The sequence below is a fragment of the Poeciliopsis prolifica genome, unplaced genomic scaffold, assembly GCF_027474105.1.
Source record: "Poeciliopsis prolifica strain line A6 unplaced genomic scaffold, Auburn_PproV2 SCAFFOLD002, whole genome shotgun sequence".
Lineage (NCBI taxonomy): Eukaryota > Metazoa > Chordata > Actinopteri > Cyprinodontiformes > Poeciliidae > Poeciliopsis > Poeciliopsis prolifica.
The window spans coordinates 9,088,290-9,115,414 of NW_026562377.1; the positions used below are offsets into that span (position 1 = coordinate 9,088,290).

Consider the following 27,125-nt stretch of genomic DNA (forward strand, 5'->3'; position numbering starts at 1 on the left):
CACTCAACATATTGGCCCGCAATTATCACACGCCGAGAAGTCCATTATTGTATCAATATTTATATCGCAATCAGTGTGTGTGATATGAATATTGTCCAGTTGTAAAGTGCTTGAAACTCTACCGTTGAACAACTATTGACCTTTTATTTCATCTTCTGCTCACAAAATAATCTGCATCCACAGTACAATACTTTAATTTGGAACAGTAATATAGCACACCGGTGAACCCAGGTATTACTTTAGTATTATTTTTTTTATCTACACTTTCCACATCATAATATTCAGACAAGATCTTTTCATGTAGTAACTTTTATTCAATGTCAGAAGGAAAAAAAACACATTGTGATGTATTTTTAATGAATACTGCAACAAATTAAAAGGCATTAATCCAGATGAAGCACATAGTGATTGCCATATCACCATGTGCGACCTGTGTGTACAGATATGAGTTTAATTAGTTGCACATTCTGTGTTTGGATGCAGAGGAGCAGGGAGATGATAGATGAAAACTGATCAGCAGCGACAGCTGGGGGAGCAGCTTGACTGCCATATGTTTGTTTCTCTCAATGAGAACAGGATGCAACGCTATTTATCCAGCTGAGAAGCAGCAACAGCGGCTGTTCCTGAATGCAAATCAACCTTTTTGTTTCTCAGGGTGAATATTGCGGCACATATGAATAATTTCCTAGGATGCTTTCCTGATATGTTTGGAGATTCCCAAATATCAGAGAATTTATCTCATCCTAGCTGCATAGCACAGTGATGGAGGAGTGATGATATGGGCTTGTTTTTTTTTTTGTCCTTCAATTTACAGGTATTTGTGTTACAGTGCTTCATTTTTCAAACTGCGAGTTCTGTGCAAGGTTAGACTTTTTTGACGAGTATTAAGAAACAGAACAGCAGAAAATCTAAATTTTTCAAGACTTCATAACATTTCAGAGGCTGCTCGAACTCAGTGATGGTTTGCTGACTAAAACAGGTGTCGATAATCGAAAGCTGACCTGACCTTTGTGCTTCGACAGTTCACACAACCATCAGCAGAGTTCCTCTACAGCATTAACCTCAAAAACCACTCCACAGAGCACTGTGGGTCTGCTGCTATTAGCAACACGAAGATATCCATCATCTGTTAATATTCACAGGGGTGAAAATAAGGCATTTGTGGTTCATTCTGCTACAGCTCTGACCTGCAGAGGTCTGCTTGAACTTCTCACTCTTCTTCTTCCTCCATTTCCAGGGTTTAAACAGGCGTCCCAGAGTGGCAAACTTGCTCCGCCGGCGGATGGGAGGCGTGTGGGTTCCTGGTACCAGAGAATCAGAGCGCATCGATGCCAGCCGCTCCACTTCCTCTGCTGGAATAGCAAAATGAAAAGATACAGTCAAAAACAAGCTGTTGGACAATAGCTGTTGATTAAAGAGAGGAACGAAGAAAAGAAAGAAGAAAACATTTGGTCAAAAGAAGAAGGTGGAGAGATTTGAGGAAAAGAAAGATTCCATCAACAGAGCCAGGTAAAATAATTTGTGTTTGTGTAAATTTTTTCCAAACATAAAATAAAAACTTTATGTAGACACCTTTTCTAATTCCAAAAGTTAACAATTTCCTTTCTGATATTCTTCCCTAAAGTCATAAAATAAAACTAAACATCAGCCTTATAAAAACACAGAATATATCCGCCTTCAAAATCTCAGAGAGTTTTAGTTTCCTGCTTTAAGACAACTCACACACCATTAAGGTCTTCATCTGCTCTTACAAATCTCAGTAAACTCAGATTATCTACCAGATTATCTACATGTAATCACTTTGCTTTCAGATTTCATTCCAAATATAAAATAAAACTTTCTTTTGGTTGATTATTCCAACAAAGATCATTTTTAACACAATTTGGAAAACCAGATAATCCCAGGTGTTAGCGGACATGGTCTTCATCAGCAGAAACTATTTGTGAGAAGGAAAAAAGTCATTAGAGGAAGTCTCAGTGAGCTGAAATCACTCTTCTCCCCTGGGAAAGAATTTGTATACAGTAGGCAGAGGTTTCCATGTGAAACGACACATTTTCCATTAGATACAAAGGACATGACCCGGGAGCTGGGAGCGATTTATGGCAGTTTGAGAGGTGAGAGTGGATGTCAGCACACAAAGATGCACACAGAAATAAACTCCTGACAGTTTATATGTTGATACTGATCCATCTAGCTACAGTGACCCTGACCATTCGTCAGAGACAAATGAAATTCAAATTGATATTTCCACCCCAAACAGAATAATTATTGCTTTAGCTGTGTACTGGAATCGGATATCTCCCTCTGGGGTTGTGCTAAGATCTACTTAAATGTTTGCAGTGGGATTATTCCGGCTGCCAACTGTCAGGCAACAATCACTCAAACATCACTCAAGGCTGTGTGTCCGATTTCTAAAATAATAAGTGGGAAACAACAAGAGCAGAATTTAAATGCTCTGATCAAATGTTCCTTCCTGAATCCTGGGCTTTTTTTCAACAGATTTATCTGAGATGACAGCTCAAAACAGCAGAACAGCAGATACAATCTGAACATGATGTGGATGATGGAAAAACAAAGTGACTGTAAACCAGTAAGCAGCTGCAGAGAAGACAAACCCCGAGGCGAACTTGAAGCAAGGAGGACGTCAATTCAGATCTGGTTCTGGAGCAAAGTAGCGAACATCTACAAGAGAACTTTGACCAATGAACCATTCAGAAGTGAAAAGCCTCGTAACCATTTTGAGTTGAACACAACTTGAAAAGCTTAATAATACATGTAAAGCTCCAACCATAAAGAAGAGCATTAAAAAGTAAAAGCTTGATAGATGCATCACTCATAAAGAAATGTTAAAATAATATTTTACATCATCAGATAATCCCTGAAATCCTCTTCAGCTTATCTAAAATTTGTTTTCTTTTCATATATCAGTTGCACTATTTCCCAACAAAAGCCAGGATTTCTGAAAAATCCTTTATCTGAATGACTTTAATAGGTAGCAATATTTTAAGCATGTTAAACATTAAATTTGGCAATGCCTTTGACTGCGTTCCGTGTATCTCAAAAATGAGAAGCTCGCTTATCAAAAGAGAAGAGATGTAAAGACAAAGTGAACTGAACTGGATGAGAGATTGTTTGCCTTCCTCTTCCTTCTAACGTTGGAATTCGGATCAGGGAATGAAACCAAATGGAGTAAAGTAAACTAAGTAAATTAACTAAAATCCTAACTATCTTCTACCTGCAACATCACTTCCAGTACCATAAAAATGATTTTCACTCATCAATTATTTTTTGTCACTTATATGTTTCAGAATGTCAAACTAATTGTCACAGTTTGCCAAAGTAAATAAAAAAATGTGTGTGGCCACTCTGCCAAAAATGATCAAAACATTTAAGCACTGCATCCTTCACTTGAAACTGAAACCTCCAGCAAAACAGTTCCCTCTAGAATATTCTCATGATCCCCAAAACATTTGAGAAGATATTAATTGGATTGACAAGATAAAGTGGAACTTATTGGAAGGTGTGTGTTGTTGTTATACGAGATGTATTAAAGGGCTGCACAACATCAATATGGTTTTGCTGAAAAGGTTGCCTCTTAACCCATTAACAGTAAGATGCTCCCCTGTTTTCTGCTTAATTAAACCGCAAACATCGCCAAATATACCACTGACCTAAACAGACTACATGTCTGGTACTTACAGAATTTTGAGGATATTAAAACCTACACATCATAATGTGTAGGCTAGTGTGACATAGTTTACTTGTATGTGACATTGTTTAAAAAATGCACACAAAAATAATGGGGAATAACCTTCAAATTACAGTCAAATACAAAACAACAAAATAGCATATGACTAAAACAATGTTGATAAAGTAATAGCACCTATAATTTTTCTAGCAGAAAAAAAAACCCCACAGCAGTGGACACAAATTGACAGTTGATGAGTAAGTAAACTGAAGGTTAGCAGATCTCGATGTAATAAAGATTCATACTGTTCTGTTTTTACAGGTGGATCAGGGAACAGAAAATGGGAAGCAAAACTCAACACAAAACCAGAATCTTAGACTAGGTTTTATTGTAATTACAGACAAAGAGAGGAGAAAGATTAGGAGGTGTTGTACCGAAAAGGATTTTGGAAGTTAAAAGCGGTATTTTTTCTCACCATCTACAGGCTCGGCTCCTCTACAGTTGCTGCAGATATGTTTGATTTCTTTACCGATCTGGCATCGGATCATAAACGGAGAGATGTTGTTGTTGTTTACAGCAGCATCAGTTCGGTCCCCGCAAAGCCGGCGGGGCTTCACTTTGTCCAGGCAGAATGTCCCCATCCTCTTCCCCTGCTTTCGCGTTTCATCAGTGGGGTTCGTCGCGCATGAAGTGTCAATCTGCGAACCGAATCGAGACCATAAAGGCATCGTGAAGCCCTCGCTGCCCTCACAGCCGAGAGGAGTGGAAAGGGATTTCAAACGGTCTGCAGCGTCAACCAACAGTAACAAGTTAACAGTCGTAAACTGTGGTTACCGGTTAGGTGTACTACAAAATAAAAGCGCCGGTAGTAGACGACAACAACAACACGACAAAAAAAAAAAAAACAACACAAGATATATACAAAATAAATCGAAACTATGACAATAAAGTATAAAGATTAAATATTTAAAAGTTTGCCAAAATTAACAAATTCCTTACTGTGTCTTTAGTCAGATAAATCCAAATAATGTATTCTTCCCTGATATGGTGGTATAGTAATAAAATAAATAGACATTGTTGGAATAAATTGTAAATTTTCTTAAATTCTAATATAATTTGGGCGTTATTCAGTGACCTTAGCTTTATTTTGAAAGTCTTATGTTTCCGTTTTCACCGCTACTTGACGAGGCATTGCTGCTCTGTAGCCAACCCCCCCAGCACCCGCCCCATCTCAATGAACCAATCGCAGAGCAGTTATTAGTACGGGTCAAGCAACTTTAGCCAATCATTTTTTAGTATCTGAATATCCCTAAGCTTTTAAAACAAAACCTGTTGAAAAGCTAAGAGAATGTGAATTTAATGTACATGCATCCATTTTCTTACACCTTTGTCCCGAGTGGGTTCGTGAGGGGTCACTGTGCCTACCTCGGGCGAGAACTTTATGTGCATTTTTAGAAAATTAATCTGGGTTGCATGCCTTAGATTTTGAGTCCACTATTCGCATCTATAATCACAAAACAATATACTTTTTATCTGTACATTATTTTTGTTACTGTTCTTATTAATCTTGTTTTAAATATATGGTTTTAACACTTAAATACATGTTTTGTGAACCTTTGTATGTGGTGATGCTGTTAACCCGAATTTTCCCATTGCTGGACAGTACAGCTGTTTTTATTCTTTTCTAAATGCTATTAAAGAAAGGTTTTAAGATGTGTGAGGATATAACTTTAAAATCATACGAAGACACAGAGAGAAAGAGAAACAAATGCAGATATTTAATGGGTATAGGAAAAAGTTTCTTACAGTAAACTTTTTTTTTTTCTGCAGGTTCTGTCTTTTAGATTGTCCTTGGTTATAGTTATTGCTGCATGAAACCGGAATTAGTGTTTAGGATGTGGTACTACCTATAAATATGGCAAAAATGATAAAAAAGAAACTAAATGTAGAAATTCATTAAGCGTAAAAAGGTTTGTTAGACATAGTTACAATTTTCTGCCAGCAGGTGGAGCTCAGTTAAAGTAAATAGGAGTAACTCATTGATTTGTGTGTCAGACTGAGCTGCAGGGTGCAGACTGCAGACAACCTCCAATAATTTCCTATACCTGTCATCTTTCAAACACAAGCTGTCACGTACATGAAAAACACACTTCACATGTATAAGTAATATTGTTTTGTGGCTACTTCATGCTGATTGTTATTTTCTTTGAAAGCTTGCACAGTACGCTTTTTATATTAAAAAGGAAAACCAGTAAATAATGTATTGCAGTGTGTACAAAACAATACAGACACAAGCTGCAATGATCTCAACCATTAAGGCAAAGATAGAAATGCAGAAGGAGGAGATTTGTAAGGGAGAAAAATGCTTCAGAGTGCTTGAGTGAAGCGAACAAGGTATGAATTTATAAGAAACAAAGAGCAATTGCTTGACTACTTATTCCAAGGTCTCATTTTGAAGCAAAATGCAGCTCCTCCAGCCAAAAGGAGAATGTAAACCAGAGTAACATATCTTATGAGCTTAATCTCACCCACATACCAGCAGGTCTATGCATTCTGCAAGTAAAGACTGACACTACTGTAGGCTATCTCATGAGAGTCAACCCTGTGTACGAGATATTAGAGTTGCTGGAAATAAATCAGGCAAGTCATCAGAGTAAGACTCTGAAGAGACTTGAGAGACTCTTAGAGATAAGGAGCCATTATGGTTCCTTGTATTTGGTCCTTGTTCCCCATCAAATCAGACCTTGTCTTCACTTTAGCTGAGTACTGTTAAAAGTCTTTCCTGGCACAGAAAAATTTTAGAGTGACTGTGCTCAAATCAAAGGTTTGCCTGTCATATTCAAACTCAAGGTTGGACAATTAGATTAGATTAGTTTTTTACTTTATTTTCATGATTACATAAAAAAACTGAAATAAATCACTTTGATGCAAAAGAGCAGTGGCTTTAATGCCAACTACCCCTGGATTATACAACTCACCTACCCTGAAGGGTGCCCAATGCCATGGAGGAAACTAATTTTATCAATTTCTTCTGGAAATGTTTTTTTTTTTTTTTTTTTTTAGGTATGATCCATGTTTTGATCATTGGTGAGAGTCTGAATGTAGACAGGCTAGTATGTTCACAGGTCCTGTTGTTAGTTCAGAGCCTTCTTCACCACAACAGACCAGTGCAGCATCCATGTAACTTTGGATGGGGTTTTAATCCATCTATCCATCTCTTGCTGCATCCTGCCATTGACCCAGCACAGGAGATTGGATACATTTGAGAGAAAGGCTTAGAGACATCCAGTCTTGTGGAAGCTGTCCATTGTTTTCTAGCTCTACTTCCTTCTCCCAATGAAGTCTGCCTATCACTGTGGTCCTGGTTCATTGATCTTTGAATCACTCTTGTATGATCCCCACTTTGAGATCAGTTATTCCATTTTTATAGAGGTATTCAAACTGCCGTAAAAAGCTAACAATTCTGCAGAGGAGGGATCCTGCAGCACTGCTTTAATTCAGGTCTCCTTTAACTTAAAAAGCCTTTATTTTGTAGTCGGCAAGAAGTAACTAATTAGGCAATTTACAAATTATACCTGTTTCCCGATGTTTTTCTTGAACTTATTGCATTCTCAATTTTACTGGGAGTCCCATTAAAGATAGTGGACAAGCTTTGCATAGCTAAAGGACATAATTATGTAAAATATAATGTATTTTTAAGTGAGTGATAAAATGTCGGTCCAGAATAAGGGCAAAACTTAAACTGGTCACTTAGTTAAAACCATAGGGGCAAAGTATGTCTTTTCCTTCAGCTTCATCTAGCTGTTTTTTTTTTTTTTTTTTTTCTACATAGGAATAGAAATTACTCTCAATTAAGGCAAGAGCTAGTAACTCCAATTACTTGTAAAACATGTCATAGTTTTTCTTTGACTAATTAAATGCAAATATACAATACATATAACTAAAATATTTATTTGTAAACTTGTTAAATAGAAAAGTATTTCTCATTTACGTTGTAACGATAAATAATCCATTGTCAATACACTTGAAGTAAGCCAGTGCTGTAAATAAGTAGCTCTAATTAAGTTGTCCTCCTGCAATGTGAAGTGTGGTAACTGTTGATGTGCATCCTGAGAGAAATATTCCAGCTACAATGCTGCTGAATAATTAAAGTGCCTTCTGTGTTACGTTAGTGGAATGATTTTTTATTTTTATCCATGTCTTCTATTCTTTTTATAATCCTCTTGGCACATCCAGTTTTTGTACATTTTGGGAAAGCTGAGCTGCAGCATAAAATTGTGTAGGTGCTATAAATCTGCTCGAGACCTCTAACAGGGCAAAAATCTGAGGGGACTCAAATGTTTGATAGGTTATGGTTCAACATGCTGCACACACTCATGTACACATGAAGAGCTTTCTGATATCTAAGGGGTTCTCCAAACCATAAGTCTAAGCTCTCTGACCAAAGGAGTTCCTGACAAAACAGAGCTGTCAGTTAACCTGCCGTCTATAAGACACTGAGCTTGCCGCATCTGTCAGGTTGTAAACCATCCTGTCCAACAGCATCTATTTCAGCCCAGAATAGGTTTTCTAACTTTACCAGCAGACAGCTTAATCTCCCCTCTGGAACTTCTCACATCTTTGTACTGCATTAAAGATCTGGCTACATTAGCCAGATCAATCTCACCTTGACCTGCCTGAACTATGATCTCCATGGATCTGTGTCAGCCTCGATGACTCCAACAAGACTTGGAGATCAAGGCCCTTTAACGACATCTGAGAACAGAAAGGGTGTAAAAATAGCTCAAAGAATGTCTAATCATCACTGTCACTGACAAGCTGTTGACATGTTAGGATTTTTATGTGGGTTTTGATTTTAATTATGCTGCCAAGAATAATTGATCTCTGAGTTTTTGCTATCTCAGTGTTGTTTCTAGATTTTTCTTTCTAGGTTTTGTCATGTTTGAACTGATTCTGTCAACATCCTCCTGCTATGAGAAAACATGAATCAAACATCCTGAAAGCACTGACTTTACGTTTTCTTTCAGTTTCTGGTTTTGATTTGACTTTGTTTCATAAACCGTCCTCTTACTATAAATCTAGTTGGTTTGTTACACATTCAATGACTACCACTCTCTGCATGTCACAACTCAGACAGTTTCAGTGGTTACAAAATAAAAACAAGAGTCATAAGACTGTTATGCAACCTCAGAAGTATGTTTTTTTTGCACATACATAACTACACACATGCATTTCACTCTTATGACCAAGACTGTTGAAAAGGCAGCAGAAAAGCACAGTCTTTGGCGGCAAAAGGTTGAGGTTCAAGGTTAGTTTTATAAATGGAAAAACGTTGGAGACATTTAATGGAAAGTGTGTTTTAAAAGGAAAACAATCAAAGTAGTTATTGATGAGAAGGCACATGTCTGGCTGTGACAAGCAGCGCACTAAAAGCCAAATGAAATTGTCCCGATCAATAGCAGCACTGTTACCAATCAGACTCACTGTGACCCTAAATGCTTTCGGGTCAGATGGTTTAACCGAGGCTTTCAAAGTAAGCGCTGCCAACTTCAAAAGAGTTTAATTCAACTTATTTTTACTAAAATTCAGGTGCGGAGAATTTGATACACATCATTACTGTTGAAAGACTTGCATCATGTTTCACAAAATACACTCAGATTCATTCATCCCTTACTTTTCCTTTATGGCTCAAGACATTTACAAAGAAATGTTTGCAAAAATAACCCAAACAAAACAAAACAAGAACAGTAAGGGAATCAAATATGGCACCACAATTTATCTGTTAGCAAGAATCCGCAGGACAAAATGTCTGACTTACATAGACACCTGGAAAATTTAAGTAATAAAAAGTTACTGTAACAGCAGTCCAAATGTGTCTATTTAGAATACACTGGCTCAGAAAGATTGATTAACACTAAAGTTGCTTAACAGAAACAAAGTGCACCAAGTACTATAACTAAGTTAGTCATATAAGTGATTGGCAGCTTCATCAAACTGAATACAATTTATAGAAAGTGCAAAATAAATGTGCAGCTGCATTTCTATAAATGCACAAAAATAGTGGAAATTTGACTCTTGTTTAACAACAACTAAGGTTGTCTGCTTTTTTTTACACTGAATCTTTATTTTTAAAAATTAGTTTGTCGTTGTCATGATGGACTTTGTACTTATGACAATCAGAAGATTTCTGGACAGTGTGACATCAAAACTTTTAGTGTTATTTTTCTGACATGACCCTTGAAAAATAATTTCTCCTGCCCTTTCTGCATTGAAAGAATCTCCTGTTTCTGATGATTATTAATGATTACCCTAAATATCTCTGAGTTGTATTAACAGAGCATCTCTCTCCATCAGGCAAAAGAAATTAATCATCCTGCGGCCTTTGATGGTACTGCTTCTAATTTTGGGTTTCGATCTGAGACTAAGATCCTGGCAATATAAGCAAGATTAATGTGCTGCTGTGCCCTAGATGACTGTGAGATACAGTCCTTCTGACTTTAATCTGCATCACTCTCCCTTTCCAGAAGTTCCATCCCTGATTAAGATGTTTGCTGGCTGCAGGGCTGCTGAAGTGCTACCTTGTTAAAACACACATGAACACAGTGGGTGTGCTGTAAGAGAGCCCGTCGATCATAGAAGATAGAAGGAGCTTAATGTGTTTTGCAGATAATTGGCTCCACAGCAGGATAGCTGCTCTACACTCCTTGGCTAAACTTCACAGCTTTATTCTTGTGTAATCCATTTAGATGCTGTGGTCAGTTTTCAAAAAGTAGGTAGGCAAACAGAAGACAGCAACCTAGAATCAACTTGAAGTCACAATCAGACAAGAATGGGTCATCTTCAGTCAGAATGTATGTCTCTGTGTAGCTCTGTGATGAACTGGAGATCCATCCAGTCTGGATCTCCAACCAATGACTGCTGGTGAAAGACCAACCCCTACACAAACCAGCAGTGATATGCGGGTAAAGACAACAATGGTCTTTCCAATGCATGTTGGGATGTTACACACTCCTAATACATTAGCAGTAGTTAAAGACAGTTGACTTAAAGCAGGGGTTTCAAACTCCAGTCCTCGAAAGCCGCTGTCCTGCAGTTTTTAGATGTGCCACAGGTACAAAACACTGGAATGAAATGGCTTAATTACCTCCTCCTTGTATAGATCAGTTCTCGAGAGCCTTTCTAATGAGCTAATTATTCTATTCAGCTGTGGTGCAGCAGAGGCACATCTGGTGCAGGACGAGGGCTGGTGCAGAACACCAGCCCTCGAGGACTGGAGTTTGAGACCCCTGACTTAAAAGCTAGAAAACTCTGTTTTTAACTGTTCTTTTAAATTATATTATAATTCTCTGTGAGAATTTGAAAATTATACTTAGGATTGGATAGAATCAGAAAAGGAATAAGACATTTGGTGTGGACTAGCATATTAATGGACAAACCTGAAAAAGGAAACAGACTAAACTGTCAGATTGGTTGATTTGTTAAAATATTTAGGATACTCAATTCAGGGATTGGTTTGAAACAGTAAAACTGCAGTGTTTGTTTTTGTTTTTTTGTTTAGTTTTCTTGCTTCTGATTTGGTCTCTGCTAGGACAAACATGCAGGCAGCAAACAGCGGGAACAATTTTAAAGAAGGTGGGATGTGACAGAGAAGAACAAAAGCAGTTTGCAAGTTCAAAGGCAACCCAAAGTTCATTGTTTCCTTTTGGTTTTACATTTCCTTCATCTTCTCTCTCGCTGCCATTCACCGCTCAACGGCTCTAAACACCCCTCCTCCTCTCTCTGCTCTGACCTAATACAAAGTGACAGTTCGCCAAGGCCTCTAGGAGAGTGTGTGCGCTTGTCTGTTTATGTGTGAATATCACTATAAATGTGTGACGACTTGGCATATCGCAGAGGTATGAGTCATCCCCCTCTTCATCCTCTTTGTCTCCTGTGTGATTGGTGGCCTTCATGAAAATAGACCAAAACAAGCAGTTGGATGAGTGTTTTTCTTACAGTAGTTCAGTAGGGCTGCCCTTCTGTCTGGTACAGGGGGCAGAGACATGAAAGAGAACCGTACAGAGAGACTGTAGAACAGGAGGAGTTCAACGCAGCAGGCAGGCAATGCAGGTTGAAGACCCACGACTGACCTGTCTGAATTCATGACACATCTGGACATGAGGACGCTCCCAGGACTCTGTTTAAAACAGCTAATATTTCTGCTATAGTCTTCTGTAAACGTTAGTTTATTAGGAGCCCCGTTTGCCATAAAAACACATTCATAACAAAACCAGCTACATACACTTAATATGACATTAGTAACATGAAATATTATTTAGTTCAAAGATGCACAATTGCAACAATTTACACAATAAATTGGCTCTTTTAAAAGTGTAAGCATTTGTTACATTTAAAAATAGAGAAGGAAAGAAACTCCTTGCTCTCATTCCGCTAAAAATAACAGACTTTTGTTCAGCATTGCTGTTGAGTGACGGAAGAGTAAAACAATCCTTAAAAGCACACCTTGCATTAAAATTAGGTAAAGTGTGGCTAAATATCAGTTGATTATACAAAACATATACAAAATATTTAGTATTTATTATAAACATGTAGTGCATTTTGTACTACAATATTTCTAAAAAAAAAAAAAAAAAACACACACAAACAAGGCCTTTTTTCACAGAAGTAATTCTACTCTGTACATGCTGAAAATATTTGTATATCTGCAACAATTCAGAGTGAGACATGCTGCCCTCTTTTGGGAGTATGTAGTTTGATTATACATCTTTCTGAAGCTCTGGACCACATCATGGGGCAATACTGCAAGTGAGGCAAGACAGGGTGGTTTGCCTGTTTACCTTTCTCAGTCACTAAGCGGTCTTACGGTGAGTCTGGATCGTTCAAAACTAAAACTAACTCGGTCATCACAGATTACAGCACTTTCATTTTAAACATACTGTATATTTAAATCACAGGTGTTTCCTAATTTTTATGGAGACAAATTCAATTTTATTGTATAAATACTGTAAATTTTTATTTAATAAGGTAAAATTCTGGCAGTTTAAAAACTCATACTATATTTATAAATGCGGTGTAAATTTCACTATGTAATTAAACGGTAAAATTCTGGTGACCACAGCTGCTGGTATTTTACTGTACATTCGAGAGTTTTTTTATTTTACAGTGTGCCTATTCTGATTTCTTTTCTGCGAGTTTCAACACACAAACTCATTTATGTATAAACTTTGTTTAAATTCGACAGTCATGTAGAACAAACATTGACCATCCGTCGGTCAGTCCGTCCGTCCGTCCGTCCGTCCGTCCATCCATCCATCCATCCAGATTAAGACTAAAGACCTGTCAAATGTCTACAGAGCAAAGGATGGCACATGCTTCTGATGTGTGTCAACCTTGTGGATACAGAAAAAATTATCACTATACTTTCCCATCAAGTTCTAATAGACTGAATATGCATTTTAGTAAGTTCTGTTATGCATTTTAATCTTGATATTTGGCAAGTTTTTCTGCCTGTACACAACAAAATAAACTACAGAAAAGTACTCTGTTTTACTGTTTCTTTTCAACAATGTTGCAAAATCACAAGAGGATAAAATGCTTATTTTATCTACTGACATCAAGCTTACCTTTAAATTCAGTTCTCGATTCTTCAGATCATATGCAGCTAATAATTATTGTATAAACTGCAACCTGAATGACACTTACTGAAGCCAAGTGAACAGTTGAGCCCATTAATTGTTTATGGGGGATTTATAAAAAAAATTGTACCCACTCATAAATTTAATGAATTTAAACATTACTTACTTATGAGGAACTATACCATAAAGGAAAAATAAGTGTAAATAATGAATGGCATTAGATAAATGTACATGCTGAAAAGAGAAATCCATGAGGATCACAGATGACAAAACAAGTAGCTGCCTGCAAATAAAATTTTGGAAACATTATTTTTTCCCTACTTCTTAAGAGCATGTAAACCCCAAGTATTTAGAAGGTTTCTAAATTCCATATTCCAGATTATTGCATTGTTTACATCATCACACAATTTCTGGTTGGAATAAGCTTGAATGAAAGATAATGTAGTCTGGAGAAAGAATCATGCCCTATCACTGAAATACTATTGAGCATAGCAGCACTGACTGGGTAATACTCCAGGGTATTTTCTGTTATGACACACCTCATTCTTGTTCTTGCACTCTGACATCATCCAGCAGGGAGACATAATTCCCACTGTCTTCAGTAGCAACTCAGCTCTGACTCATTTGCCTTCCCTGGCTCAGGATTTTTCACTCAGCAGAATGGCCGGCTTGTGTGAGCTGAATGGACAGGCTCAGAGGAAAAGAGGGAAGGTTTGTCTATTTGCTAGGAGACACTGCATTGATTTCAAGACTTCTTGTTTGAATTATTATTTTTTTTTTCTTAGGCATGTGTAGCTCTGTCTTACTCCAGGACTGACTGATGTTCACAGTTAATAATAGAAGATACAAACCCTGTTCACACAGCGTTCTATGGATGCCAGTCAGCTTGGTCCCTCTTGTTTTTAGTCTGTTGGTATTCCGAGTTTTACAGCATGAAAGGGTTCATCTTGTTCTCATCCTTAAAGCCTCTCCCACTCTTCTACCTCCTCTTATTCAAAGACTCTCTGTCTCAGCTCCTCATTCAGGATGGTATTAGCACTCTTTGTGTTTGAGTGAGAGCAGAATAATGCCAGCATCTCTTTTTCAGCTCAAACTGAGATGCCCTGAATTCCCATGGATTCTTTCTACTTACGATCCGTAGTGACCTAATGTGACTGAAATGAGGTGAAATTCTAAAACACCATATTTAACATAGAGAGACCCATATACCGGTGCAGAATATAATTGTTTGATCAATATTTGATCAACCAGAAAAATCCTAATATAAAGTATTAACTAAATATTGATTACCTAGGTAGGAGGAATTGTGTATGAGTCTTTCTGCTACTGTAACAAGTGACAGCAGGAACAGAGTATAGAAACATGTCCATATGAGACAGAAGTCAGGTGAAAACAGTTCTGAGAGGCAATAGAGACTTGACAGATTTAAAAATTCAGTCACAAGAGGGTCAGTCATAAGAAGCTCTCCATAACTGAGGAAATTTTAAAATAGATATCTATTAAAAATATGCATCGAGTCCCTAAATATCTAGAAAGAAAAACATGCTTGCTGAAAAACAGGTAAACACAGCAGCACAACAGGCACACATGCAGCTGCTGATTGCGCTGCACTGGTAGTTATGTGGTTAGAACATTTTTTTGTCAATTAGAAAAGTGTCAGAGGATGAGAAAAAGTTCATATATATTGTATTGTTGTATTGTCATCAAAACACTTCACATTTATGAACTAATTTGTGTTAGAATATCAGATAAAATTCCAAATGCAAAAAAAAATGTTTATTGTGAATAATTTTTAAGGCACAATGCTCTTGAATAGAACATTTATCAGAGTAGCAGCAGATTGAATTGATTAATGTCCATTCTGAGTTCAAACTGTAAAAAGTAACATGATGTCAACAAATCTGGTTAAAGAAAAAGCCAGATGAAGCAGAAGATGGTTGAACTTAAGGGAGCAACAACAACAAGCCATCTGGTGATAAACTGTTATTTACTACACTGAATTACTCAGAGATACACCCATCCTCCTACACACAAGACAAGTGTGCAAACAAAGACACACATGCTTGATGAAAATTAATCACATGTGAAGGGTGACACACATCAAAGACAGAAGTGGGTTGGATTTATGCAACAGCAGCCAAAAAGCGTAACTGGAAATCATGGAAGTGGGTGTGCAGTTGGCTTAAGTGATAACAGAAAATAAATAAGATTAGACTCGAAGAATATTTGAGAAAGAAATAAAGAGGAATGCTCCATGGGGCAGACATGAAGAGAGGAGGAAACAGGGCAGTCTTTCCCTGTTTGTTCGGAGCATATTAAATCCTGTGGAACGCCTGACACAGGCATCCAAGGAAAGAAATACAGCGTTATTTATATTGCAGAGGCTTAGCTAATCTGCCTGAGAGAAGGTGCTTTTTTAATAGGGTACAAAATTGGTGATAGACCAAAGAGAGGACAATTGAGAATGATCATGGGTATGGATGCATGAACATAAGACGAATGTGCAATGTCTAAGAAAACCAAAAGGGAACAGAACAAGAAATATGTAATGTCATACTTTAATATTCCTCTGAATTCTTTTGCTTAAAATCTGTATACGTTGGAGTGGAAGTGCATGTCTCAGTCAACAGCCAGGAGCAGGGAAATTTCCAGAGTTTGGATTGAAATGGAAAGTATGGACTGGGCTTTACACACCATGTGACTGAGAATCGTCTCATCAGCAGCTAGTTTTGGGGGGAAGGGAGTGTTGAACCCAAAATGCTATGGTGCAGCTGGAGAAAAATAACAATATAGGTATTGTTGATGATGATCACTTCACGAGATGCCGCGGCTGCTCTCTCCATTCGTGGCATTTTCAGCACCGTGGGGCAGTGGACAGCTCCGCTCTGCTGTGTTGTGACATTACAGCCGCCTCCCTCAGCCATGCGTGCTTTCACATGAGGAAGAGGATGAGCAGAAACCAGTATGGAGACGCAGAAGAAAACAGGCGCACCTTATAGTGACCATGGTAACAAAGGAAACCACCACACAAAGGCTAAATCCTCTGTTTTCGCCGAATTCCGGCATAAATTAAAGGCGCGATTTGCAAAATTAACAACCCGTAGCAGCCAAGTTCCCCAACATTTCACTGCAGCTAACGATCAAGGCGGAGTCATGCTGGCAGCAGAAACAATCCATCGTCCTCCACGGACAATTGGCTTCCCTGCACATCACATGTAGTGGACTACTGTCAGAATGACAGCGCGGTGCGTGAGCTACTGTGTGCAGCTGCACCGCGGGCACAGTCCACCCTGCACAAAACCCAAAGTCACGCTGCGTCCATGGGACTCGCCACGAACCAACGAAGCAATTAATCTCCCATCAGAACCGAAGTACTGAGCTGGTGAAATCACCCAAAGCCGTGAATGCACGGGCATGGAGGCTGCCTACCTGTCTCCAGGTGCAGGGAGATCCGCGCCTCATTGATGTAAGGCGTGTCGCTCTTGGACCGGACCCTCCGGATCGGTCTGCGGTCTACCTCCTCCTCCGGCGCCGCCGCCATGTTCGGCCAAGCCGGGCAGCGTCCACAGGCGACCGGCGGGACTGAGAGAAGGAGAGAGGGAGAGGGTCGGCGCCGCCGCAGCAGCAGTCAGCAGTGCGTTCGCCCGGAGAGACGGCTTGGGAGGGGGCGTAAAGAGGAGATAGAGATGAAGAGGAATAACTGAGAGGCTTGATGGGATATCTCTATCCCTGCAGTTCAGCTCAAGTTCCAACAAACCGCCACACATTACTGTAGATGGCATGCAGTCCTGTAAACCTTAAAGTGAAGGAATTAGTTTTGGACGTAATAAAAATCTTTAAGAGGCAATATGAAAAAAATAATTAAATCGAAACTCTATAAAGATTTATAGAGGGAAAATAATACCAATTCATTTTAATTTGTTGAAATCAACAACACTATAATTTACTGACAAAATTATTACAGTTAGAGTCATTGTTAAGTGGTAGATTGAAACAATACACTAAACAGCATAAGTGATCTTATCATTCTGAATTTATATATTAGATGTTTTAGAACCTCTTCCTGTTTCTACTCCGACTACTAAGAGTACTATTACTACTACTATTCCTGCTGCTACTATTAAGAGTACTGCTCCCACTACTACTAAGAGTACTATTACTACTCCTACTACTACTACTACTACTACTAATAATAATAATCATAATAATATCTAAACAGTTGTGCTTCCTGACACAAACAACTCTGAAACCCCAGAAATGTGTGACGTGTTTGTGACCATTTCCAAAGACGAGGCTGCCCCGGCTGGGGTAGCTCTCTCTGGGAACGAGAGTAAAGTCTTTGGAGACAGCTTTTTCACGGCTCCTAAAGGGATAACCAACCCGGATGGGGACATTAACCTTTTGGTTAACGTCCAAAAGCAGCAAGCTGGCTCGGACGTCCTGGATGTGGTGAAGACAGAGGCCGCACAGCAGGGAGTAACTGTTATGGAAGACCCAGAGAACTTCTTTAAGTTCTCCAACGTCTTACAAACAGTTGGATGAATGCCTCATTTCAAGCCATCCTAAACCTGAGCGTGACAAGGAGGTGTCTCGCTCGGGAAAGGGTGTTTATTGAGGCATCATCCATCCCGTGCTGTGCTGGTCTTCTCCACTCTGCCATCCGTCATCCCAGGAAGCACATTTCTCCACAAGAACTCTCCCCAGTCCCCAAGGAGCTGAAGGAGAGAAGACTGGTCTTGGGAAGAGATTTTGAGGTTTCATGCTTACTGGAGTCTTTGGTCGCCAGGCTCGACTCTCTTGGTGGGAAAATGGATAGGGAGTTATACAGTGCAGGCAGCTGTTCAATATGTGGCATGGATTACTTAGAGTGGCTCAGAAATAGTCCCTTTGTTGTACTTCCACCCTCCACAGCTATTGATAATGTAATATCTCTTTTTAGATATTGGGTAGAGTTGGGGGTAACTCTACCCCCAACTCTAGATAAAACACTATTTGAGCGAATAGTGTTTTACCTATTCGCTCAAAGGTAAAACACTGAAAACCTCAGTGTTTGCCTCACTGAAAACAACGTCCTGGTCTTTTTTCTACCACAGTTGGCCAGATGTAACAAGAAACTCAGAATCCTTCCCAACACAACCATGGATGTTCCTAGAGAATGTGGAACAGCACAATACCACTTCGGACCCTGCACATTTTTATACTTACATAATGCATGGACAGCAGATGGTGAAGACTGTTGATGAACATGTCTTCACTGCAGACAGCCGCTGTAGTGAAGACATGTTCAGAAGGGGCTTCATGTTTGTATATGAAAAGAGAACAAATTAAAAGGAAACCAGGTCGAATTTCTCCAGCCTCTCCTCCCGAAGATGATTAAAGTGCTTTCGGAGAGGAGCTAGAAATATCTATTTTTGTTGAAGATAATATCCTACATGATAAAATAATCTAACATTTTGAGGCTGGAGAATTTTAGTGAATGCGACTTAAACATTTACAAAAATGTATGGGATTAAAGGGTAAAAAGATTTAACAGGTTTCCTGTTTGCAGGTTTTTCTCCGGGTGATCCGGCTAAAATCATGACTGGATAATTGGCCTCTAAATTGTCTTTACGTGTGAATAAAACTTTAAAGCCTTACTAGAGCCTTTATTTGAGAATAAAGGCTCAGAAATAAATTTATTTCTGACATTTAATTACACAATGTCAAAAACACATTTTGTGATTACATTTCTTAAACAAAATATCAAAAATAAATTTCCTGCAGGTTTCTGTCTGGGCACTCCAGCTTCCTGCCAGTTCCGGCTTCCTTCCTGATTAAAGTCATGACTGTAAACACGTTACACACACACACACGCACACACACACATATATATATATATATATATATATATATCTATATATATATATATATATATAATATATATATATATATATATATATATATATATATTATATAATATATATATTATATAATAATATATATATATTCAACGGAATAAAAACATGTCATGACTGTTCAGATTATTTTCAGTCAGCAGGCATTCGGCACACTGCTAACAGTCCTTAAACAGTTGAAGCCGTATCGTGTAAAGGGACTAGATGACTCTACACTCTTAAAACAGGTGTGTTAAAAACAACATGATTTTAACGTGTGCCGTATCAGCTGAGGGACAACACATGTTGTGTCGTTATTGATACAACTAATATGTATGTCGTTTTAACACATTAGGTCAACACTTTCACTAAAACGTGTTAACGTTTTCACACTATTGTCATTAAAATCAACACAAACACATGTAAAGTGTGTTTTCATAGATTAGGTCAAATAAAAATGGACATTTTCATATGACAATATTAAAATACACACTTTCATTAAAATGAAATACATGTTACAACAATAAGTTTTCCGACAGCTACAATATGTAGTTCATGTGTAAGTAAAATTCAAATCATCAATTAGTTCTCCAGTCAACATGTTTTTTTCTTCAAAGTCCAGCTAACAAAATATACCCATTTTCTCTAAACTAACTTAATGGTCAAACTTCTTATGGAATGATTTTAGGCATTTATGCCTAAAAGTAAATGATGGTAATTTTGTTGCAAAGCATAACAGTGAAAGTTATAGGCTAATTAGCTTTCACTGTTATGCTTTAACATAGCAGTGATCTACAATCTATAATCACTACCAACACAACGTGATCCAGAGCTACTATCCACCAGTGGATATTTGCTTCAAAAGATCTTTGTCAAAAAAAGATTTCCTAACACAAATCTGCTCCTTATAATTTTCACCAAATTTCTGTTGGTCAGTCATTGCTTTTAAACGTATTCTTATGTTGGCAATAATAAATTACAAAGTGCAATCCGTCATGATCACTACCGAAAAGTTAATAGAAATGATATGGTTTTACGGTTTTACTCGTAATGTCTATGGTTTGACTTCCCTTCACGATGACTTCGGACTCAAATTGCTCAGTGAATACGTTGAGCAACAGTACCCTCTGCTGGTCATTCATGTCTGTAAGAGAAAAAACGCAACGTCTTCCTGTTTGAAACGACTGGTTGTCCTGGTTTTGGTCTGAGAGGTAGGTCTGTAACTGAAACTCTACGTCAGATAAAAACATATTTTATCACCAAAAGCCTAGATTCGGTCCAGTTTCCTACGCTAGAAGTTTGAGTGCTAGTGGTTTCCTTGGTTACGGGTGTTCTCGTGCAACTCCAAGGTTGTTAGCTTAGCTAGCACAGCTCTGTGTTGCATTTAATGTAGTTAGAAAAGAGAAATGTTAGACTCGGAATTGCGACAATTTTGGATATATTGCTGTTGTGTGAGGGGAAAAAATTGCTCTTACGAGATGATGAATAACATCTTTTAATCGGAAATTATGTGTTTATTTTAATAAACATATCTAAGAGGGACATAAGAAAGCATTGTAACGATGAAAGTCAAACAGAAATATTTTACGTTACTTTACCGTAATACATGGGATCTGAAAGTGTCAGAAGAGGCTGTCACTCGGGTTAAGACGTTTCAAATTATTATTCTATACTTCTGGAGATGTTTACCTAGATTTTTTTTCTTTCTCATTTCAAGATTCTGACTGCAAAATTTCTTTCGAACGCATCATCATTACCTTTTACTAATAAACAGTTGACAGACTTTTTAGACATGACGGCACATGGATCTAGATTGTACTTATCCAGAAGAGATAAATAAACACAATTGTCCAACAATCTGCCCGTTGAACAAGCACATTCCTGAAGTAGAAAAGCTGTTTTCTACGTCTGGGTTTTCCCTATCCCTCTTCGACACGTTCTCTCCTGATGTTTATTGATGCATTTATTAATGCATTTCTCAATATACGCTTATATGAAATGTAATCAATTCTACATCAGATCCCAGCATACATTTTACAAATATATTTTTGGATTTAAAAGGAAAAAATGCAGTGCTAAGCATGGCGGGTTAGCAAAGAAATCTGGTCTATTTGGTGTGTCAGTAGATATTTTTAAATGTGGGTATTATGCTTTAAAATATGTAAGGTACGCAGTTGTTCCCAAAAAAATAAAAAAATAAAAAAAAATCTCCAAACATACATATTTAATAGTGATATTAAACTTCAAATTTTCATATAGCTGCTTTGCACTGATTTCAGGCTTTTCAAAGTATGTTAATTGATCAAATATTTTGCCCCTTTGTTGCTAATTGTGTCCCTTTAAATTTAGTTTTTATGTGCTACAAAGTCATTTATAGCACATAACAAATGACTTTGTTCTGTACTACACTGAAAAAAAAAAAAAAAAAAAAAAAAAATCCACTATTCCATTGTTCTAAATGTCTTCTGGAAAAAGCTGTAATCTTTGGAGGATTTTTCCTCTCGTCTGACCTTATTTCTCAACAAGGTTTGCAGTACTTCCACTGGACCCAAGCCCTGGATATGGTGAGCTGTTTCTCTCTGTTCACCTGCAGCTGCCTGTCCACAAGGTACTGCCCTTTGTCAAGCCCAGCCTCTGCAAACAACTCATGAAGCTCATCCTGAGTAAACCCCAGAGTTGGAACTGCTACCCTTAACGCTTTTACCAATGGGGGGGTCAGTGGGTGAGAGGTAGCAGAATAGCCTGTAGAGTTTTCTTATGCATGTGTTTGGCAGGGGTAAGAAAATGAGTATGTGGAGAAACTCATTCGAGCATGTGGAGGACATATTCCACCAAAAACACCCAGACCGTGGAGTGAGCACAGGATCGTCATATTTGTGCAGTGAATATTGCATTGTGTTTCTCTCCAACTAGTTCTAAAACCTGATGATTTTACATCGTTTCACCTGTGGAGTCATAAACACTCGTTTGCATGCCCAGCTGAGAAAGACGTGGGGAATTCAGGCCATGGCAAGGCCCAGTTCAGGTAAGAACAGTAGAATATATTTTATTATTTTTATTTTAAGTATTTATCTCTCGTTTTTATATTATGTGTCTTTGTTTGTTTATGTTCAGACCTGGCAGCGTTCAGGGAGATTTTCTCCAAATCCAACAACATTGCCATCATCACAGGAGCAGGAGTGAGTGCTGAGAGTGGAGTTCCAACATTCAGAGGAGCAGGAGGATACTGGAGAAAATGGCAAGCACAGGTGTGTATCTACTGGTATTGGTCTAGGACAGACAACTTCTACTTCCACAAACCTAAATCAAGGGGTGACTTTTAACTATTTATTCTGGATTATGCAGTGTTGGCCGATTATCAATTCTATGGTTTTTGATTTCGATCAATAGCTTTCCAGGCCTTTTGAAGGTCTTTCAATGTTTTTATTTGTAGTTCCAGTTCTCATTTGACCATGTCTGTGTGCTTATAATAATAATAATAATAATAATAATAATAATAATAATAATAATAATAAATAGCTGTGTATGCGTTATGTTTTATGAAATCAATACAATTCCAGTGGTTCAGAAATATGTTAACTTATTAGATCTATTTTGAGGGAAACTGTAATTGTTTAACTCAGAAATTTGATTGTGTTTGATTTTGATCTAAGATCATTTAGAAAAACGGCACTGTTGTTTTTTTTTTGGGCCAAATATCAGGAATTGGCCACTCCAACGGCCTTCGCCCACAATCCCTCTCGTGTTTGGGAGTTCTACCACTACCGTCGAGAGGTTATGCTAACCAAGAACCCCAACCCTGCCCACCAGGCCATAGCAGAGTGTGAGGAACGTCTTGGCAAACAAGGCCGAAACATTACCGTCATCACGCAGAACATTGACGAACTGCACCGCCGTGCCGGAACAAAAAACCTGCTGGAAATCCATGGTGTGAGGTCTTTCTTTGTTGTTGTTTTAAAGCCATTGTGTTTGTTATATTAGGCACATGTATACTTAACACTGGACTAATTCAAACTGAATTCTGAAAATTTTTGAATTGGTAACCTCAAGCTTTACTGTTGTTTTCCCAGTATTAATTAGTCTTTTATTTTCTGTGTGTAAATGCAGGCAGCTTGTTTAAAACACGCTGCATGATGTGTGGTCATGAGGAGGCCAATTACAAGAGCCCCATTTGTTCCGCTCTAGAGGGCAGAGGGTAAGTGCTCATTCTCGTCTGGTTTCGTAATCTCCACTATTTTCCCAAGCGGTGTGAAAATGTGTTTTAAAAGATATCGATCGCCGTCATTTGAGCTTGAAATGCCGGAGAAAACAAGGCTGTCTCAGTCGGTCGAATGTCAGCGAGCTAAATAACACCCGATGACATAGTGAAAAGGAGAAATTTGACTCAAAACAAATCTCACTCTGAAAGCCACTTTATCTCTTATCTGACATTTGAAATGGATGTCTGTGATTGAAAACCAATTTCCTATTGTTAAGATTTTGTACCTGTGGAGTCTGAGCTCCATTACAGGTTCAACAGGCCTAAACTGGCACGTTGAACGTTAAAACCCATGGCTGAATGAACGAATGAACAATTCTGAAAAAGAAAGTTTATTTTTATTAAACAGAAAATGGCAGCATGAGTTTTATTGACCTCACTCTAAGTTGAGCACAAATCTTCTGGAACAATGTTCTTTAGACAGATTAGTCTAATGTAGAGATGTGATGAAGACAAAAGTTTAAAAAGGAGAAGAAAACTGGTTACGATATTGTCTAAAATAGTTAAATTATGTACATTTTAAAGTTTAAGTGAAAGTTGAGAATGTTTTTTTTGTATGCATAAATGTAGACTTTAGGAATGCCATGTGCTTTTAAAGTAGCGTCTTTCTGAGTAGCATGAACCTGTCTCCTCAGAGCCCCTGACCCTGATGCTCAGGATGCCCAGATTCCTGTTGAGGAACTTCCTCGGTACAACACACTCAGACACTTGTACCTCAGTTAATGTCTTCCAACTGAGTTTTGATATAAATTTTGTGTGTTCGTTCTAGATGTGAGCACAGGGGCTGTAATGGCCTTCTGAGACCGGCTGTGGTTTGGTTTGGTGAGACCCTGAATGCAGACATTCTCTCCGATGTAGAGAAAGTCTTGGACAACTGTGACCTATGTCTGATAGTAAGTGTTTGAGATGTTTTCTCGTATAAATAATTTCTGAGAAACATTTTCACTTCATTTTGGAGCCTTCTCTTCTAAAATGAGAAAAAAAGTTATTATTCAGTCTCAGTTTTAGCAGAACATCATTTCTTTTGTGTTAAGGAAACCGTAAACGGATTGCTGTAACATTGTAGCATATGTTAAACTCCAGTCTATTTTTAGAGCTGCACAATTAATTAATGTTCACTTATTCTTTTGCTGAATCTGAGATAAAAAAAAAATCAGACTGAAAGAAACTAAGATGCCAACAAAAACAACAAATTCTTGAATCACTGGGAAAAAATAATCAATACTTCCATTGTTCTTGATGTTCGTTTAGTAAATGTATTATTGAATGTTGGTAAATTGCTGTTAGATTTGGCATAATTTTAGGATTTTATGTCATCTAAAAATTATCACCTTTGGAGAGGATTAGAAAGTTAGATATTTTACTCCTGCAAATCCAAGAAAATCCTAATTGTGAAATTTTACTTAAAAAAAGATTTACACATTGTGAACCTGAGACACAAATAAATGTGACCAGAAAATAACACATCATTATATTACTGTGAAAAATTTGTGCGTGTTCAGTTTTCATACTATATTTTCGAGTAGTTGGATTTTGTTCTGAATTAATTGGGTTCTTCACAGCTACGATTAAAATACCTTTTCAGATTCAGTTCCCAGAGTTATCAGTGCTTTTTAGACAATTTTATGGATTTTAAATACAAAATATTATTATGAATCTGGCCTATTTCTTAAAATGGAAATGAGCTAGAAAATGTAAAAATACAATTATTTTTCATAATTTAAAAACTTTTTATGTATCTTTTATGCCTTGGTTACACTTAATATAAAGAAATTGTGAGGCGATTTAAAAGTTGTCCACAAAGTCTTCTTTATATGCTGATTTAGTTAATTGTTCCTCCAGGTTGGCACCTCATCAGTCGTGTATCCAGCAGCCATGTTTGCTCCTCAGGTGGCAGCTAGAGGTGTCCCTGTCGCTGAATTCAACCTGGAGAACACTCCAGCTACTGAGCGCTTCAAGCAAGTTTTTAATTTGACATTGAGACAAATCTCATGCTTTTTGTTCTTTGATGTACGTCAGTCACAATGACACCTGTCTGTCGGTAATTTTTCCTTCTGGTTACAGGTTCCACTTTCATGGCTCGTGTGGGAGCACCTTACCCCCTGCGCTGGCACGCCACGAGAGCGAGGCGAACTGAAAGCAGAACTGTGATTTGCTAAAATAGTGAGACTTTTGCTGGTAATGCGAAGGATCTGGAGAAGAGGACAAAAGGGAGTCTTGTTGACAGTATGCACACTGAACAGTGATCTTCACTATTGAGCATGGTTTTAATACAGTGATTTCAGCATCTGTGTTGTCAGGTCTGACTTGTGAAACTGATACTTTTTTAATGAATGACAATTAAAAACAAAAAGACAAGTTATTTCTATTGTTGTGACAGCAGGTGTCAGTGTTTAGCTGCTGCTAACTTCCAGAGATTGTGAGACTGCTAACTGGGATGACAAGAGACTCAACTATGAGTGTCTAAATTTGGATTACAATTTGTCTTGTGCTTTATTTTTTATTTTGAGGTACCAAAGATTGAATATTTCACTCAATGTGCCAGTGTATGTGTGTGTAAGTCAGCAGCTGAAAAAGAAGCATCTGTTGGTTTAATGCTAAAGTACAAGCTAAGACTTAATCTTGACACTCTCCCACTACTATAACTTCTTTAATCTGAGCATGAGCTATACAATGGCCAAATCAAGGTGCACCATTGTGCAGCGTATACCAGAGATATCAATCCAATACGCTTCAATGTGCTTATTAAAACAAACTTGCAGCTTAGGAGGGTACAGGGCATACAATATTTTTGTTCCTGTGTTGTGATTCATCTTAATTGCTGTTTCAAGATGTTTTTGTTATGATGGTGATAAGCAGATGAAGTCTGTGACATAGCTAGCAAACATTCTGGAAATTTATAGTGGAAAATATTTAACAAAATGATCCATCCCACAGAGATGATCTGCCATGTTGAAACCTCATTAATAAACTATGCTGTTTTTCATTAGTGAAATTGATGCAAAAGTACTAATTGTGGCGTTTTATTTCATTAGCATGTCTTTTGTGACTAACCAAACTGACTAAGCATCTTCCACAAGAAATGATTCCGTTTTACTGTCGAGAGTTGCATTTGTGCTGAGGGGAATGTATCAGACAGATTCTTGGTTTATAAGTAAAAATCTGATTATTTGTGACACTTCTGTGCGTGGGCACAAACCATGCCACAGAGTTCACTTCCAGTTTCACAATATGAACATGAGGACAAGCTAAACTCAGGCTGAGTCCGGCTCTGACAACAGATCCAAATCTGTCTCATCATTATTGTGGTATTCAAGGTAGCGCATAGAACTCGCACTATTTTCTTTTTCTCTGCTTTTACTTGCCCACCTCTCGCAGTGCTGTGTTGCATCTCATCTGTACATCTGCCAGAGTGCTGTGTTTTAGACACCAATCATCCTTCCCTCCCTCCCAAGTTACCCCTCCATCACCTGCTCATTAGATAGAGGATGATGGTCCGATGGTCCCCCATGACTCCGCTCCAAAAATAACAGAGCCAATTTCCCGCCTGTTAGGCGGCGATTTCACACCAATCTGAGATGTACTGCCCAGCACAGCCTTTCGCAGACGAAAAGAAAAAAGGTGCAAAAGTAAAGAAATCAAGGGCAGACAAAAACATTGGTCATACACAA

The 27,125-nt window shown here is 38.0% G+C and overlaps 2 protein-coding genes across 5 annotated transcripts in view; one reads left to right on the forward strand and one right to left on the reverse strand.

Annotated features, from left to right (window-relative positions):
* phactr1 (phosphatase and actin regulator 1) overlaps positions 1–17,151 on the reverse strand; it is a 31,679-nt gene extending 14,528 nt beyond the window's left edge. The window contains exons 1-2 of one of the 2 annotated variants that reach the window (XM_055056100.1): positions 16,753–17,151; positions 1,188–1,352 (exon numbers count right to left, since the gene is read on the reverse strand). In XM_055056100.1, the coding sequence (XP_054912075.1) occupies positions 1,188–1,352; positions 16,753–16,864 (277 nt within the window). In that variant the 5' untranslated portion in view covers positions 16,865–17,151. Of the gene's footprint in view, positions 1–1,187; positions 1,353–4,163; positions 4,507–16,752 lie in introns of those variants that run through there. The other variant, XM_055056095.1, reaches the window with a different exon arrangement.
* A 2,276-nt stretch (positions 17,152–19,427) lies between these two features.
* Positions 19,428–26,523, forward strand: LOC129378335 (NAD-dependent protein deacylase sirtuin-5, mitochondrial-like). 3 transcript variants are annotated; one of them, XM_055058661.1, is made up of 9 exons: positions 19,428–19,444; positions 22,110–22,221; positions 22,311–22,444; positions 22,899–23,124; positions 23,304–23,391; positions 24,090–24,143; positions 24,224–24,347; positions 25,297–25,412; positions 25,519–26,523. In XM_055058661.1, the coding sequence occupies exons 2-9, from the start codon at positions 22,122–22,124 to the stop codon at positions 25,589–25,591; spliced, it is 915 nt and encodes a 304-aa protein (XP_054914636.1). In that variant the 5' UTR covers positions 19,428–19,444; positions 22,110–22,121; the 3' UTR covers positions 25,592–26,523. The 3 variants fall into 3 exon arrangements, with proteins under 3 accessions (XP_054914636.1, XP_054914619.1, XP_054914628.1); XM_055058644.1 differs by lacking the exon at positions 19,428–19,444 and adding an exon at positions 20,336–20,407 and having other exon boundaries at positions 25,519–26,521; XM_055058653.1 differs by lacking the exon at positions 19,428–19,444 and adding an exon at positions 21,625–21,804.
* The last annotated feature ends 602 nt before the right edge of the window (positions 26,524–27,125 follow it).

What these genes read in the sequence shown, in the direction of transcription:
- LOC129378335 (XM_055058661.1), top strand. Translation starts at nt 22,122, where the DNA reads ATGATTTTACATCGTTTCACCTGTGGAGTCATAAACACTCGTTTGCAT. An exon ending in AAACCTGCTGGAAATCCATG is followed by an intron (nt 23,125 to 23,303) that starts GTGTGAGGTCTT and finishes GTGTAAATGCAG; the next exon opens with GCAGCTTGTTTAAAACACGC. An exon ending in TCCGCTCTAGAGGGCAGAGG is followed by an intron (nt 23,392 to 24,089) that starts GTAAGTGCTCAT and finishes CTGTCTCCTCAG; the next exon opens with AGCCCCTGACCCTGATGCTC.